Raw genomic sequence first — 17,140 nt, 5'->3', positions numbered from 1 at the left:
GTCCCTGTGTTTGTGTACTGACAGTGTCAGTGTTGGTGCTATTGAGCAGAACTCCAATCCCCATTCAAATTCAATTAACACTTCCCTCTTGCTGTATTTCCTGTGAGACTTTAAAAAGCTTCTGTTTATATAACATATTTATGTGTGTGTGTGTGTGTGTGTGTGTGTGTGTGTGTGTGTGTGTGTGCTTCAATGATCCCTGGGCTATTAGTCCAGGATAAAAGTTACTCTTCCAGGATTTTTCCTCCAGAAACACAGAAATGATTCTGTTTCTGATTATTCAAAACAAAACGTCCTGTCCCATAATATTAAAGTTTTCTGTCTCCGTCTTGTTGTTGTCTTCATCTTCTTCATCGTCTTTCTTCTTTGCCCTTTTGTCCTCCCTTTCTTTGTCCTTCCTCTTCTACTTCCTCTGCTTTTTCTTCCTCTGTGTTTTTCTCACATTCCTGTCCTCCTCCTTTTTCTTGTCCTTGTCCCTCATCATCATCTTCTTCTTCTTCTGCTTCTTTGCCCTTCTCTCATCCATCTTACTTATTTTCTGTTTCCTTCCTCTTAAATTTCTCTTAAATTTCTACATTTTCCTGTCCTCCTTCTTTTCCTAGGATAAGAATTGATGCTAATGCTTTAAACCGAGGACATCGAATATATGACCCCTTTGTCCTCATCACTACTTTTCTTCCTCTTCCTCTCGAAATTCTTCTTCTACCTATTTTTCTTCTTCTTCTCCTCCTTTCCTATCCTGGTTCTTTTCTTTTCTCCTTCACATTATTTCTATTTCAAATATGAGTTGGTGTCTCAGGTTTGAAGAACACAAGGACACACAGCTTTAATAAGCAAAGTGAGACTCTTATTAAAATAATTGGTGAGGAAGGTGTAGCAGCTGGTGGTGGAGGTGGTGGTGGTGTGCAATGCGGCTGTTTGCTTGCTGATGGCTGCAGGTTTGTCACACACACACACACACACACACACACACACACACACACACACACACGGGGTGATTGGATACTGTCTGAGGCAGCCTTTATTCCATTACAGATATTGACACAAAACCGGTGCGCCTGGCACTAAGCTGTGGTCCTCCTCCTCCTCATCCTCCTCTTCATCCTCTTGTTGTCCCTCTGAAGATGTGTGTGTGTGTGTGTGTGTGTGACACTGCAGTCGCTGAGTTTCTGAGTCTTCAATGAGTCTCTGTTATTGTATTATTTTCCTCTCACCTGGGTCTGTATCTGACTTTCTCATGTGCTCCCTCGTTTTTTTTTTCTTTCCCACACTCCAGAGTTCTGTTGATGTTATGACTCTCATATTTCATCCTCTCTCTCTCTCTCTCTCTCTCTCTCTCTCTCTCTCTCTCTCTGCATAATGTTTTCTCAGGCTCTCTCTACCTCCATCTCTTGAAGGTTCACACCACTTGTTGAATCTTTTCTTTTTTCAGCTCCATCTTGAGTCTCTCTCTCTCTCTCTCTTTCTCTGACTTCCTTCTTCTTCCTTTTCTTATTGTGTTTCTTTCTGAATGTCTCTCTCTCTCTCTCTTTCTGTTTTTCTATCTTTCCGTCCTCCTCTACGTCTTACTTTTCTTCTGCCCGTCACATCCTGCGGCTAGTTATTGTCACAGCTGTGTTTTCTCAGTCAGATGTCAGTGATTAGTTTGCTGAACAGTGTGTCCCAAGCTCTTGTGTGCATGTGTGTTTATGTGTGTGTGTTTATGTGTGTGTGTTGATGTGTGTGTGTGTGTGTTGGGGGTACAGGGCAGTGCCATGGTGGTGCCTTCCCACGTCCCAGCTGAGCACGTGTGAGAGGCAGAAACCGAAACAGAGCGGAACACTGGAAGCCATTGTGCGTGAATGTCTTCTCTCCCTCCTCTCACCCTCAGTCTCACCCTTCTCTCACTGGGACTCCATTGTCTGTTCCCTGACTGTTCATCTCAGACTCACTGCTATTATTTGAAAACGATAAAATAAGCACACATGCAACGCTCCCTGTTCTACATCCAGCAGTTTATTATCAATTATATAAATGTTGTTTCTCTTGCTTCTTGTTTCCATCTCATCTCGGAGCATCCTCTTTTCATAAATCACCGTCTCTGGAGTTTCTCTTCCTGTATTCGAGTTTGACGTTGTTACTGAGCTGCGTTCAGCATCTCGGATGAGGATCTGCAGTGTGTTTTTTCAAAGATTGACAGAATATTAATGATCACAATAATGAATTAATCATTGAAGAGCAGAACATTTGCTTTTTCCAGCTTCACAAATATATGAATTTGCTTCTTTTCTGTTTGAAGCCACTGGTTGGACGAAATAAACAATTTAAAGATTGCGCTTTGGGCTCTGGGAACTTGTGATCTGAATTTTAACTATATTTGACATTTCACTGATTTTCTGAAAGTGACACACGGTGGCTTGATTAGATTTTGTGCAGAAAGACCCTCCAACATCTGCTGAAACACGAGACGCACCCGATGATATTCGGACTTCCAGGAAGTGGAATTACAGCGTTCCACGAAATTCACTGCAGCAAATCTCAGGGACTTAACTGGCAGAAAAACTTTCCAAGCAAATATGAGAGAGGATGAAAAATGTCAGGTTAGAAAGTGTTGACGCTCTCTGAGGAGGAGGCTCGTCCTGCAGTGAAATGATGGATCTGCTCTGTATGTTGATGAAGTGTGGAGCGCTCCTGGTTCGGAGAAGTGGACACGAGTGCCGGCACAGAGGCTGAGTGATGCGCTCCACAGACAAAAAAAGGTGGATAAAGTGGTGAAAATTTTCACAATAAAGCGCACACTTCAACTGATAGTGGCTTTTTTTTTTCTGTTAAAGTGGCTGAAACATGTTTTCATCCCTCAGCCTCGGTGCTGGTACTCGTGTCCGACCTGATTCTACTGCAGGTAACACTCTGACTCTGTTAAAACGACCTCACACGACCCCCGCGTCACATAACCACAACCGTCCCTTTAACGTGCGAAGAACCGGCATCTCTGCCTGACTATTCGTAAACAGACTTGTTAATGCAGTGTGATGCTGGGGCTGGTGCTTCTCTGCCTCATGCAGATGCAGTAGTTATTCCCGGTGCCTCTGTCAGGTCTGAGAGCATTTAGAGGAGTTAGTGCCATAATCACTGAAGTGCTGATGTGTGCCCGCGGGTGAGCACGACTCAGGGGCCCGCAAAGACCTTTTAGGAGCGAGTGTAGCTGCAGGAACTGACTGACACATTATGCAGCTTTTAATAAATTACCTGTGCAATTTTAGCCTCCAGTGGCATTTTTTAAAAAAAGAATGTATTTATTTATTTTTTTAATGAATCTCACAAACTGGCATAAATGCCAAAATGCCAAAACAGCCGTATAGAGCGCGAGGGGGATGATTTTCTTTCCCCCCTCATTTATTTTTACTCTGCAAAGTCATGATGTGTGTCTTTGAACGTGTTCTATGTTGAGCTCAGTGTGGCGCGGCGCGGCGCTGACAGCCACGTCACCTGAACAGCTCCACTAATGGGAATCTGTCCACCAAGACTGCTCCTGTCACGACATGACACGCTCGCCGCTCACTGCAGTGTCCTCATCCTGAGTCCCTGTGTGTGTGTGTGTGTGTGTGTGTGTGTGTGAAAGCATTATGGGAGTTTATGTTTAGGAATGTGTCTGAATCCTGTGCTTTTGTTGTTTTTAAATCAGAAGTCTGATATAAAAATGGTCTTTTCACCACGGCTGCTGTTTAATTGGTGCTGCATCATGCTTGTGCCCGTGTTAAAGGTCCCATATCTTCCTCTTCTTCTGTGTTTTATTTGAAGTGTTGATCCATAAGAAGATATATTTGTGGTTTTAAGAACCAAAAACCATCTCAGTGTAGTTTTACATCTCCTCTCACAGGCTTCTCTCTGGAGCTCCAGAGCTGTAAACACAAACACACTGACATATCATTATGTGTAGTAGCAACACTGATGAGTAAACCAGTGGGAGTGAACCAAAACAGTAAAGTTGCAGACTGGAAAACCAAAACAATGAGCTGAAAGATGCTGAGCAGGGCCGATACTTCGTCATCACGAGCGTCCCCCCTTTTTAAGTTACAAGAAATCAATAAATCAATCGTCAGTATGAAAATTTTGATAAGTGCAGCTTTAAAATTGGGCTTCATACAACAATTTTTAGTTGAATCAATATCAACATTGGCCTTGAAAACCACATGTGTCTCTAAAACCTTGGAAGGAAGGACAAAGTGATGGAAGTGAAGGATTTGGAAAGAGCAGGAGAGCGGTTTGCCAGCAGAGCTGAATGTGCCCAAGTAAATATGGGTTTTCTTAATGAGGCAACAGGAGAGTGCACCTGCTGCTCACACACACACACACACACACACACACACACACACACACGAGTCCACAGGTGAATATCAGTAGTGCTCGTGCAGGATCCGTGGATTTTTTTCTTGTGGCAGTGGTCAACAAGACGTGGCTCCAATATCAATGCGCAGCTGCCAGTCTGCCGTTGGACCTGATTCCTGGAGCGAGAGATCGAGGCAGCAAATGGACAGAGAGAGAGAGAGAGAGAGAGAGAGAGAGATTCATGCTGTCACTGTCGTACGGTGTCGCTGCTCATCTGTGTCACTGAAGTTTAAGTGTGTGTGTGTGTGTGTGTGTGTGTGTGTGTGCGCTCAGTTTGTAGCTTGTTGGTCTGAATAATTGCATTAATGTAACTGAAACTCTGGAGCACAGTGAGTGTGTTTACTGGGAAAGCTGGAGTATCTTCTTTAGAGCAGCAGGCCGTCGTAGGACGGATGTTTTTGCACCTCATCGTGTGCAGCGGAGCGCGTCCGCGTACTGTAATTCACTGCGTCTGTGCTCTCCCTACAGCGCCGACCATCAGACAGGTGTGAAGCCTCCGTCATTAATCACTTGCCGTTCCTCCACTGTTCACAGCTGCACTCTTTCATTCCTCTCTCCTCCTCCCATCTTTTTCTTTTCTGTCCTCCCTCCCTCCCTCCCTCCCTCCCTCCTCCTGAATGCACAGTTAAAATCTAAATTCAGCTCACATTGTAGGATGGATTCTGTATATAGTGCCAAACTTCCAAACTCCCCCTCCCACACACACACACACACACACACACATACACACATTAAACCATACTCTTTCTTTTTTTTTTTCTTCTGCACCTTTCTTTACGATCTGTCCATCACTGCCACGCTGCTTTCTTCTGACGCCTCCTGCAGCTTTTTCCTGCCTCTTTTTTTTTTCCTGACATCCGTCCATCCATCCTTCCTTCCTTTCTTCCATCTGTTTGTCCAGGTCTGGGTCAGTGTGAGAGAGGCCCTCAGGGTTGGCATGGCAGCCTGGCACAAGCACACAAGACTCCCGAGTAGCCCCCCCACCCCCCATCCGCCGCCCCCCCCGGGCTGCCCCCCGGGCATACTGGGAAATCTTTATTTACTGTACATTCTTCCACATCTCGCTCCTGCAGCCTTTTTCCTCAGAGGTCTGTTTCTGAATTTTACAAACACAGTCCTGCTGTTCTTGCGGTCCATATTTATCAGACAAAAAAAAAAAAAGTTGTTGAGTTGCATTATGGGTAATGTAGGCACTGGGTTTTGGCAAGGAAGAAGAATGCAGGGAAAGGGAACAACAAATGTTTATGTTGCGTTGTATTTTGTCCGTCGTGAGTCCGACTGTTGCAGGAGTGCAAAGAAGAATGGGTGAAGAACAGCAACAGTTGTAATTTTAATAGTTTTTAAAAGTTAGTTTTGTGTGTGTGAACTCATCGATATGTGCAGTGGATTGTGAAAACAAACAATCCAATATTTTTATGCAATTTTAATAATTTAAAATGGATGAAATAACAGGAAATCGCATGAAATGGAAACACAAAGAAAAGTTAACTGAAGCAGGAAATAAAATGTGCTGCTGGTAAAATCATATAAAGAGAATTTGTGGAGCAGTCATTAAAGATCTGCTCAGAAAGCTCCGATATTTTACACTTTTCCTGTGTTTTGTTTGAAGTGTTGATCCATTAGAAGATGTATTTGTGGTTTTAAGAACCAAAAACCATCTCAGTGTAGTTTTACATCTCCTCTCTCTGGAGCTCGAGCAACAACAGGTCAGTGAGCCAATCAGAGGAGAGGAGGTAGATGAGTTCCTCTAAAATATTCCACGTTTGAATCGGAAAAATCAGCCATTCAAAATAAGGCAAAGGTGCTGCGAACCTAAATAACAAACAAGGATTCTGTGTTTTCCCTCCGCTGATTAATCGTCGTTGGGGTGAAAAAGTCTTCACACCATCAAATTCCTTCCCCTGTCCCACACAGCCTCACTCTCTCCCCTCTCTCCCCTCTCTCCCCTCTCTCCCCTCTCTCCCCTCACACAGTCCCTCTTTTAGATTAATTGCACAATGATTCTTTCAAACTCTGTTCTTCCTTCCTTCCCACATGAGCGTCCTGACACACTTGCACACACACATAAAACACAGTAGGACAGGACCCCCCCCCCCCCCCCCCCCCCACACCTCTACCTGTTATTGTACAAATGAATGTTTTGAAAAGGAAGGACCACTCTGGATGTCTGAGTGATCACAATCAATGGTCTTTTTCCATTTTATTCACACACACACACACACACACACACACACGCACACACACACACACACACACACACATGCACATACAAACTCTTGGGAAGCTCATTAGTTGAAGTGAGTGGTGGCGTGCTGGGTGAGAACTGCGAGGCTCCTGGTCATTTGGGGTTGACCGCTTGGACTGCAGCCAGGTGTGTGTGTGTGTGTGTGTGTGTGTGTGTGTGTGTGTGTGTGTGTGTGTGTGTGTGTGTGCGCGCTCTCTAGTCTCGTTCATGTATATTTCAGGTTTTTGTTCCCTCATTTGGGGTCCCCACTGTGCTTGTCCTGACTTGCTTGTAGTTGGCTTTGAACCACACGCAATGACACAAAAGATAGCAAATAAACACACACACACACACACACACACACACACACTTTCACGCTCATATACACACAGGCTTTTGTCTTTTCCAAGTTCTCAGTGGCCCCATATTACCTTTGTAAAAAATTGACTTTGCCAATCTTTGCCAATGGATTCTTTTAGTTTTACATAACAGTGCTCTGTGTGTGTGTGTGTGTGTGTGTGTGTGTGTGTGTGTGTGTGTGTGTGTGATCTGTGCAGTTATATGTCCCTATAAGAATAGCAAAGATTTTTCCCTTGGAATTAAAGTTGAACTGAAATTTTAATATACCTTACCTCGACATGGGTGTTTCAGTTAGCAGTGACTGACACCTGAGAGGCAGGTGTCGCCAGGTGACATGCCTCCAACCTGTGTGCTGCACTGCTGACTCTAGAGCATCATAGCTCCGTATAGCCTGCTAACACTGATTCAAGACATTGTTTTCCTCTGTTTCAGCAGCGATTTTAACACGTTCGTTTAGCATGTGGGAGGACACAGTTTAGGGTCAAGCTTGTAATCCCCTTGGAACGTGGAAGCTAGCGAGCTAGGCTAATAGTCTCCCCTTTAATGGAGTTAGCCTAGCTTGGTAATGTTCGCACTAATTCCCACCGGAGGGTTCTTCTCTGTCACGTTAAATCAGCACCTGCTGAGTCTTTGGCAACTCTCTAAGAATCATTAACAGTTTTTAGATTTTGCTGGAGAGGTCGTGTTTCCCTGAAGTTGTGTGTGAATTTCATGAGGTTCTACCTCTCAAGATTTCGCTAATTCATTGTAGTAAAGTTGTTTTTATTCTTTTTAATTTCCATTTCAAAGACTTTTAAGGTTTATTTTAGTCACCTGTGTGTTTATCATTTATCAAACCATCCATCAAGAATTCTATTAAAAGACAGGATTTGCAGATTTTACCATCAGTTTACGGTTATCGGTTCAAGACCTCACCTGACACCTCGAGTGTTCAGGTGCTGTCTCAGTCTGGTGATATGTTTTTCCCTCCTGCGACCTACTTTTTCGTCAGAATTTCTGGAAGACATCAGACGAGACAGGTCAAGGACAGAGGTTGAGTTTTAACTCCCGCCTCTATCTCACCTGTTATCTTGCCTGTTTTGAGTGTCGTTACGGAAGGTCACTTGACCCTTGAGGCGTATTTATGGTTTCCTTCTTAGCAGAACTGTCACTCGTTAATTACAGGTCTTTTTTTTGTCAGTTAATCTTTGAGCTATGTTGGTTCATCCGTGTTAAATGCTTATTATGGCATTCCTGTTTGGAAATGTTTCACGGTCTTTGATAGGATGTTGCCACATAGTCTCTTTCCCAGTGATGGATACCCTTCGTATCGATGCTGGAATTATTTATCGCCCGTGCCATCCCCCTTGCCCCAGCGGCCAGTACAATGAGTCCAGGACAACCCCGTTCATCTGGGATCAATTAACCCAGGCAGGCAGGCAGGCTCAGCCGAGTGCCCGTTTTCTGACTATGCTCAACATAATGATAGGCTTTCAACCAGTAATGCCTTTGTTCTGGATGGGTCTGTTTGTTTTCTTCCTCTGGTCAGATGCGAGTTTCAAGGGGGTGCATCTGAGAAGGTCTATTTCTGCCCTCTTGTTTTCGGGTCTTTTGAGTTTCCATCGCGTTTGAAGTCTCCTTACTTAATTAAAACTTAGGGTTGGCGATCATGAATGTGGCTGAGAATGCCATGCAGAATGGCATCATGGGTAGAGCAGCGGTTGGAATTTGATGTCAGAAACCCCAAATCGCTCCTCAAATGTTTCCCTTGTTGATTTTTCCTCTTTTTTTTTCCCCCCACTGTTTGTGTTCATTCCTTCCCTACTCCTATATTGAACTTTTACTTGGATCCCTTGAGGTATTTTCGAGGCTCGTCAGTCAATTAATTCTTTCTACCAGTTACTCTTTTGTTTTTCAGAAATGGGTTTTGAATTACAACCAGTTCCACTTAACAAAAGGAAGTAATAATGCATCACTCTATGACAATAACTTCACGCTATAACTTCAGGGAAGACGTCAGTCTGACGTGTTTTCGGTAATTCCTGCAGAAAGGTCAAACGCCTTCTGATGCCCTCGGTTGTTCTCATATTGACCCCATAATCAGCCAGTGGGAATGTGTATTACTCAAGTCATTGACAAGTACAAAACAGTGAACATCCAACTTGAAAATTAACATTTTTTTTTTCTGATCTTACCAAAAATAATTTTGCACTAAATCAGAACCAGAATTTGATATGATGAGCACAGTCTCAATCAGGACTGAATTGATCAAACATGACTGACTGACTGACTCTGGGATCTCAACTCAAAGCTTTGCAGCTCATAACTCCCTGACAGATGCTTGGACACACCCCATGTTCTGCTGTCTTACACCCCCAAGAGAAGTCCATCATCTTTGTCCCAGTTGAGTTAAGCCGCCTGTTTCATGGGCAGTTTTCAGGTTTCAGGTGCTGTAAACAAACACAGTTTTCTTTAATAAAGTAATATAAGGAACGTTGGAGGCATGTTGCTTGCTTCTGATGTGCATCACACACAGGAAAAGACGGAGTGAAATGCTGCAGATAGGTAGAGGTGACGCATTTCAAACTTTTAGTACTTGGCCTCAGGCAGCTTTCTAACGGCCAACTTATGAGAGGCAGATGGTCACTTACCCGACATTGGCACGAACACACGCTCGTTCCAATTTTCACTTCCCAGACTTTTCAAAATATATCTGAGCTGATCGTCTCATGGTGCCTTCTGCTTCCAAACACTTGTTAAATGTAAATGTTTCTGTAAGATTCAGACTAACTTGGTCGTACGGTCACGCAACCTCTACGGTATTCCTACGCACAAGTGCCCCCACGCTGAGCTCTGTCCGACTCAAGCAGCTGATCTGCGGGGTAATACGGTGCACGCTGTAGTTGAGCTTGTGCAGTGAGAGTTTTCAAAATAAAGTGTAAACTTCAAAAACACGTCCCCTCGTACACCCTGTGCTCCCGGCGGCTTCTCTATACTGGGAGAGCACTGATCTGAATTTAATGCAGGTAATGCACCGACTATAAATAAGTACCTCACACACCCTCACGTCAAATAACTATCATTTAAACATTTTAAACAGCAATGTTGTTTCCAGGCCTGTGCAAGTCTCTTTAAAGTGTATCATTCTCTGTAAATCTGTAATGAATTGAGAGAACGAGTTGAGAAACAGTGTTAAATGCAGATGAGTCACGTCTGCAGAGTTTGCCGGAATCTCATTGACCCTAGTGGCACAATTGGCGAGGCTTTACAAATACCAAGCGTGTTTGATACGGACAGAACTTGCACAAGACAGGGTTGCGGTGGTCGGGAGCAGCAGTAGTCGACCTTTTCACAGCATGGTTGTGATGAGGCGCTGTCAGACATGTATCCGGGCAGTTTGACTTGAGGCCAGCCTCTCTGTGAATGGGCTGCCTCTGCCGTTTGTTCGGGTAAACGTCCTTGATCGGTTGTTTTTACCGGCAGCTCTATAACTTAAGATCCTGCACCGCTGTCAGTCAACCTGCTGCGATCGTTGACCCCAATAAAGTGAACTAGTCAGTTTTACAGTTCATACAAACTTATGCAAGAGTTTGTGTGTGTGTGTGTGTGTGTGTGTGTGTGTGTGTGTGTGTGTGTGTGTGTGTGTGTGTGTGCATGCATGGCTAAAAATAGCCAGCAGGCCTCCAGTTTGTGTGTTTTGCCGACGGCGTTTACAAGGTGCCGAGTGCATATCTCTTTCATCGTTCTCAATTAAGCAAAGTTTGAGTGTGTGTGCGCGGGTGCGCGCGTGCATGTGTGTGTGTTATCTAAACACTTTCTTCCGTCAGGCCATAGGGGCCACGTTCCAAGAAAACGCCTCCAGTGTGCATGGCGTCCTGACATGCATGGAAATCTAAGTGAATCTGGACATTTTGATCATTAAAACAGAAATAGAAAAGCACCCGTTGCTTTGCTGTGTAAACACGACCGTGTTTGTGCCAGGCTGTTGTGACATGGACAGAGTGTGCATTGTTTCAAGGTCATGCCAGTATTTATAGATTAAAACTTTGTGCTCATTGTGATCATTGTTATTTGACAAATATTCTATAATTGGCAGTTTGCATGCCGAGAGGAGGAGACTTCTATTTCCTACAACTCCCCTGATCCCTCACTATTTCACAACATCATCAAACTCCGTCTTTTGTTACTGTTTTGATTGAGAGCAACTCAAGTGCATTGAACTTTATTTGATTTACACTTTGTCTGATTTCATTCAGACAATGAAATTAAAAGGAGATTTAATCACAGTTTTTGTTTCAGGCTTTTCCTTCGAGTCACATCCACCTCTTTGTTGTAATCGGATCTCGTTAACGACGTTCCTTAACACAGTAACAACTAATGCAACCTTAATAATGAACACCAGTAACACCACTACCAACAAGAACACAAACAACAACAACCACATCAGTGACACCGCCGACATTACCAAAAAGAACAACATCCTGAAGTTAGATGGTTTAGCACTTTGCATAAGCAGGACTGAAGCTACAGTATATTACCCCCCCCCCCCCCCCAAGATTCTGCAACCACTGGATTTTCAGAACTTGCAGAGTAATAGATGTTAATAGCTGTGTGTAAAATATTGTCACAGCTGGATCAGTTTTGCAGAACTGATATATTTACCTCGTTCCCCAGGAAAAGAAACGCGTCTGTAGAAATTCAGATTCAGAATTTACTGGCCAAGAAGTTAATGTTGCTTCCTGTGGAGCTACGACCTGTCCGGTCTGTAACCCTCGGCCCTCTGGAGACCTGTCAGGATCTGACCTGAGGGCCGGCTGCGTGTGTGTGTGTGTGTGTGTGTGATAATGATGATGTTTGATCATTGTTATTACTATAATATCCAACGTTTGCCCATCAGCAACTCCTTGATCCTTGACCTCGAATGACCTGCTGAGGCAACTTTTTTATATCGCGCCGTGTTGTGACGGGCGGACAAGAGGAAGTCATTAGTGGCCCTGTTCCTGTTCACCGCCCAGGAGCATTATGGGTGGGGGAGCTGGTGTCTGGGCGGTGGACAAAACTTGACGCTTCCTGTCTCTTCTACTGCTGACTAGACATCTTTTTTTTATTACTTTTTTTTAATGTGTATTTGTGTGTGTGTATGTGTGTGTTATGTAGTTTTGGGGTGAGCGTGTGTGTGTGTGTGTGTGTGTGTGTGTGTGTGTGTGTGTGTGTGTGTGTGTGTGTGTGTGTGTGTGTGTGTTTCCTTCAAGGAAAAAGACAACCGTCTCTGGAGGTATTCCTCCACGCTGACCTGGCGGCTGACCTCTGACCTGTAGGGTAGGGTGTGGGCCCTGATGACACGGAGGTCTTCCGGGTCATTATCAGTTTGAACAAAAGCAGAACAGCCAGTCAGCAGCTCTGCGTTGTCTTGTTACGTCATCATCTGTGTCCCTTTGTTTCTTTTCCAAACACATTTGATTGGTGGAGGCGACGCACAGCCACCATTAATATCTAATACATGAATTGCACCTTTAGAATAACTAGAAAATGAATTTCCTCATGAGATGACATCCAAATGTTTTGACTCCTCCCTGTTTTTAAAGTATAATTACTGTGTGTGTGTGTGTGTGTGTGTGTACATTGAATTCAGAAGCTAATGCTCGTACTGTGTGTGTTTCCAGATGTATGGGCGCTACACGCAGGAGCTCGGGGTGTACGCCAAAGAGGAGGCAGCTCGGCTGAGGGAGAGCGGGCAGAGGCGGTCGGTCAGCGATCGGAGCCGGGCCCTCGACCTGCTGGAGTACGACAAGGGACGCTGTGCCAAGTGCCGCAGTAAGTTTCAACGCCACCAGGTCGAAACGCTGGAGTCGGAGGGTCGGGGCGGCTCCTGCTCAGACAGATCCACTTGAGATGGAAACTGGTTCCGTCAGTTTTCCTAATTGTTATACAGTTGATGTCCGAGCGGCACGGTGGCGCAGTGGTCGTCACTGTTGCCTCACAGCGATATAAAAACCCAAGTCTCTGGTTTCAGTCCTGCCCGTCGTGGAGTGTGGAGTCGGTGTGAATGTGAGCGTGAATGCTTGTTTGTCTCTATATGACTGGTGAAGTGTCAGCTGGGATTGGCTCCGCCGGGGGAAATCTACAGGAACAATATCAATCTGTTCTTTAGGCTCGTCGCTGGGGGGGCGGAGCCACGTCAACATTTACACATTTGATTTTCACGTCATCAAATAAAGGGGGGAAAAAAAAAATAATCAAGATGTTCTAAAAAAAAAACCAAAACAATAATCAATAAACAAACTGTTTGATAAACCCCTCACACTGTGTTGATGAAGTGAATGGAGAGCCTCGTACCGGGGGCCGTGAAGACGCCCGTTGGGTTAGAGGTGAGACGTCTTCACGTGTCCACAACCGAGTCCAACTTCTCTCGGGCGGCCGTGACCTGAGCGACTTGTTGATGAATAGTTTCCTCCTCTCAGCCATTCCTGTCAGACATTGTAGATTAACGAGTTAAACAACAAACCTCCCGGGCAGGTTGCAGCAGAGGCCTGTTTTTAAACCACGCAGCACTATCGAGCTGCCCATCATTCTGCACGTTTAATGCTTTAAAGATCCACAACATGTAAAGTGATTATATGCGAGGGGCAACCGGACTTCACCTCTCGTCTTCGGGTCACCGCACTGACCCTCCACATCGCTGCTGAAGACTGTGGTGTCTCTCACTCTGCTCGTTTTGGAGGCGGCTGGGTGGAGGTCTTTAATACTTGGGACACAAAAACAGGAAATAATCTCCTCGCTAATGGTCCTCGTGATGACTCGGTTCAGGAAAGTCATGCAATTTTACATCACAAGCCGCGGCGGTAACCGTCGGGATTAGATAGAACATTATATCTGCCCCATTAAAGGGAAACAGTAACAGTATCCGCTCCATAAAGCAGCCTGAGCCGTCTCCAGCATCACTGCCCTGAAGGGGGAACATCATTTGTACATTACCTCAGCGTTGGAAATGTAATACTGAAGCACTTAATGCTTTACCGCTCTCTGCTGTGGGAGCATTGATCAGGCTGGACACCGGGACAGAAAAGAAAAAGCTGAAGAACGATGTGCGGACGACATGTTGGCGAATCCAGCGTTTAAACGCACGGGTGGTTTCATGTGCCCCCCACCTCTCTCTTTGTACTGTTGCTAGTAATAATAATAATTATGTGTGTGTGTGCATGCATGCGTGTGTGTGTGTGTGTGTGTGTGTGGCAGATAATATTGAGATTAGATAACATTGTGTATAGGACACAGAACAGGATAAAACAGGCTGTAAACACATGTAGGAAATGTCATTTAAATTCCACGTGGCAGATAAAAGAATGTCACACACACACACACACACACACACATCAGTTTTACATGAAAGTCTGTCTCTTTATCAACAGTTTTATTGAAAGAACAGAGTAATTACAAACTGTTTATATCTCGCTCTTATTAAGGCAGTTCCCTCTTTTTCTTTTAAAAATCCACAGATTTACACATTAAAGAGTGTTTACAGGCGTTTACAGGCGTTTACTGGTGTTTACAGGCGTTTACAGGTGTTTACAGGTGTTGGGGAATATCACTGCATGTGTAAAAAAAAAGAAAGAAAGAAGTTGTATTAAATCTTCCTTTAGGTGCAGAAGAAGCTGAGCGGTCTGACAAATTAGTAACATCTCTCCAGTGATCGTCGGGTCGTGTTTGTGGCCTTGATGAAAAACCTTACGAAGGATTCCCGCTCTCACTCACTGATCCTGTGACTGTGTGCTGAATTTAATCGAAGGTCAGAGTCGCAGCTCATTGAGTCTGTGGTAAAAACAAACGTCAGATGCTCATATCGAACATCGAAAATACGTTACAAAGAAAGAGGACTGTGGCTTTTGTCCCCCATCACTTCCATCGGTCTGAGTGCAGGTTGTGGGGAGAGACTGACGTTCACGGCATCTTTTTTAAGCGTTTTGACAAAAAAAGTTTCACCCAGAACTTGAAGTTAATTTCGCCTCCGTCACATTTCTCCCTGTGTGTCTTAATGGTGACAATCAGAGTGACTGGATGAAGTCCTCTGCTGAAGTGCTGCTGAGCATCGATCTCCACTGGAGCTGCCGGTTGTGTGTCCACACAGTGCCCTCTGCTGCTGACAAGTAAACACTGCAGCCAGCGCTAATCACACACACACACACACACACACACCGTTCTAAATGCTGCAGATCTGTGTGTGTGTGTGTGTGTGTGTCCTCTGCTCTCATCTCAGTGATGAGTTTTGCTCTTGTTTCTCTGGCAGCTGATGAGTCAGCGATCCATGTCCCTCCTCCTCCTCCTCCTCCTCCTCCTCATCCTCTCATCTTCTCTGTAAAGATCAGGACACCAAAATGCCAGCGATTGAATTGATTTGTCGCTCAGGAGGTGGTTTAAAACATAAGAGATGCGGATCGCTCTGCGGCCACACACACACACACACACACACACACACACACACACACACACACACACACACACACACACTTTTCTCTCTGCATGAGAAAAAGGCAAATATAAACACACAGTGAGATAAAGGCATAAAACATGAAGCGACTGGCTGAAAATATATGTGAATATAAAACACACACACACACACATTCTTCTTCATTGCCTCTGTGGATTATGACTACAGCTGCTGTGGGAGACACACACACACACACAAACACACACACACGCACAATACACATACACAGTGTCACCCTGCTTAGATCGGCACAATCTCTCTTTATTGTTGCTCACTCACTATGTTTTGTTATTTATATTTTATACACACGCACACACACACACGCACACACACACACACACACACACACACACACGGGGAGACACAAACAGACATCTTCCTATTCATTTGCTGGTGTTTAATGATGCTGAGTGGTGCAGCCAGCATCCTCTGTCTCTGTAGGAGCTGTCATCACTTCAACTGTGTGTGTGTGTGTGTGTGTGTGTGTGTGTGTGTGTGTGTGTGTGTGTGTGTGATATGCTGGTGCGACTCCAGGCGTTGTTCATGGTGAAATGTAATGACAGCAGAGCAGCTTGGACAACAGGTAGCGTCTCTTTAATCACGGCCAGCGGAGTGTGTTTCAGTCACATGATGCTGCTGGCAGCTCGGTCGACAGTCAGCCTGTTGATATGTATAAAGTGTCAGATTTAATCCTTGTCAAATCTTGTGGAGCAGAATGAGAAGTGTGGCTTTTTTTTTTAAATAAATAAATATATATTTCTTTTTTTTTCTTACTTTCAGGAACTGGTGGAGAATCACTTTAATTTAAATAAGATTATATCACTAGAATAAATTGCAATTTTTCAAACGCTTATGATAAAGGAAACAAATCTAAAGCGACTTTTAAACCACATATTTAAATATATAACATTGTAAATTAATGTATTATAATGAAGCGGTTTATGTTTTTTTATTACGTCTTAAGTATTAAAACTCTATCTTGTCTGCCTGACGTCTTTAAACCCTTTTTTCTCATCTTCAGTTTTTCTGTAGTTATTGGTCTCTTATATTTACTGACACTACAATAATGTATGTACAAGATTTACCTTTCTGTGCGGGGCCATTATCTTCTACAAAATATAAACTACCACATCAGACACCAGTCATGTAGGTGTAGTCAAAACCTCTTTCGACATCAAAAATGTGTTTCATAGCAACAAGAAAATCCAACAGAAACTCTGAATATGTGCCAGTAAACTTTTCCGGAGCCATCGTTGAAAGGAAATCAAGAAAAGTTTTCCCGCTGTTAGTCTCTGTGATATTCTCTAATATTCTAGGTGTAGAGGCAGAACCCCTTTAAGTTTGGAGCCTGTATAATCCCACACACGCTCTCGCTGTGTTTAGAGGAAGTGAACGGTAACTTTATTCTCACTTGTCCAGCCCTGAAGTCTTTGACATGTCGACAGCTTTCTACAAAACACTGCAGCAAAGCTCAGAACCTGAACCAGGATGCGGTTCCTAAGCTCAGGATAAGACTTGTGAAGTTCAGAATTGATTTACTTTCACTTTTCTTCTTTTGTTTTTTTAGCTTTCAACCGGTGACTTTTAAGGCTTAGCTGGTTCTTCCTCCCCTCCAGCTATACCCCACATCTATCATTCACTTATAAGGCAGAGCCCAGCCTTGCATCATCAGCCAGAGCACCTTTGCCCTTTGCAAGAGCTGTGAAAAAGCTGAGTGGGTCTTT

At 44.2% G+C, this 17,140-nt stretch overlaps 1 protein-coding gene across 1 annotated transcript in view; it reads left to right on the top strand.

Annotated features, from left to right (window-relative positions):
* Window positions 1-17,140, top strand: part of LOC111238215 (chloride channel protein 2-like) — a 143,404-nt gene that overhangs the window by 34,496 nt on the left and 91,768 nt on the right. The window contains exon 2 of the mRNA XM_022767625.1: window positions 12,595-12,745. Within this exon, the coding sequence (XP_022623346.1) occupies window positions 12,595-12,745 (151 nt within the window). The remainder of the gene's footprint in view (window positions 1-12,594; window positions 12,746-17,140) is intronic.

Source organism: Seriola dumerili, unplaced genomic scaffold (assembly GCF_002260705.1).
Source record: "Seriola dumerili isolate Sdu_G_001 unplaced genomic scaffold, Sdu_1.0 BDQW01001240.1, whole genome shotgun sequence".
Taxonomy (NCBI): Eukaryota; Metazoa; Chordata; class Actinopteri; order Carangiformes; family Carangidae; genus Seriola; species Seriola dumerili.
Note: the sequence above shows the minus strand (reverse complement) of the source record. Positions and strands in the feature narration are given on the sequence as shown.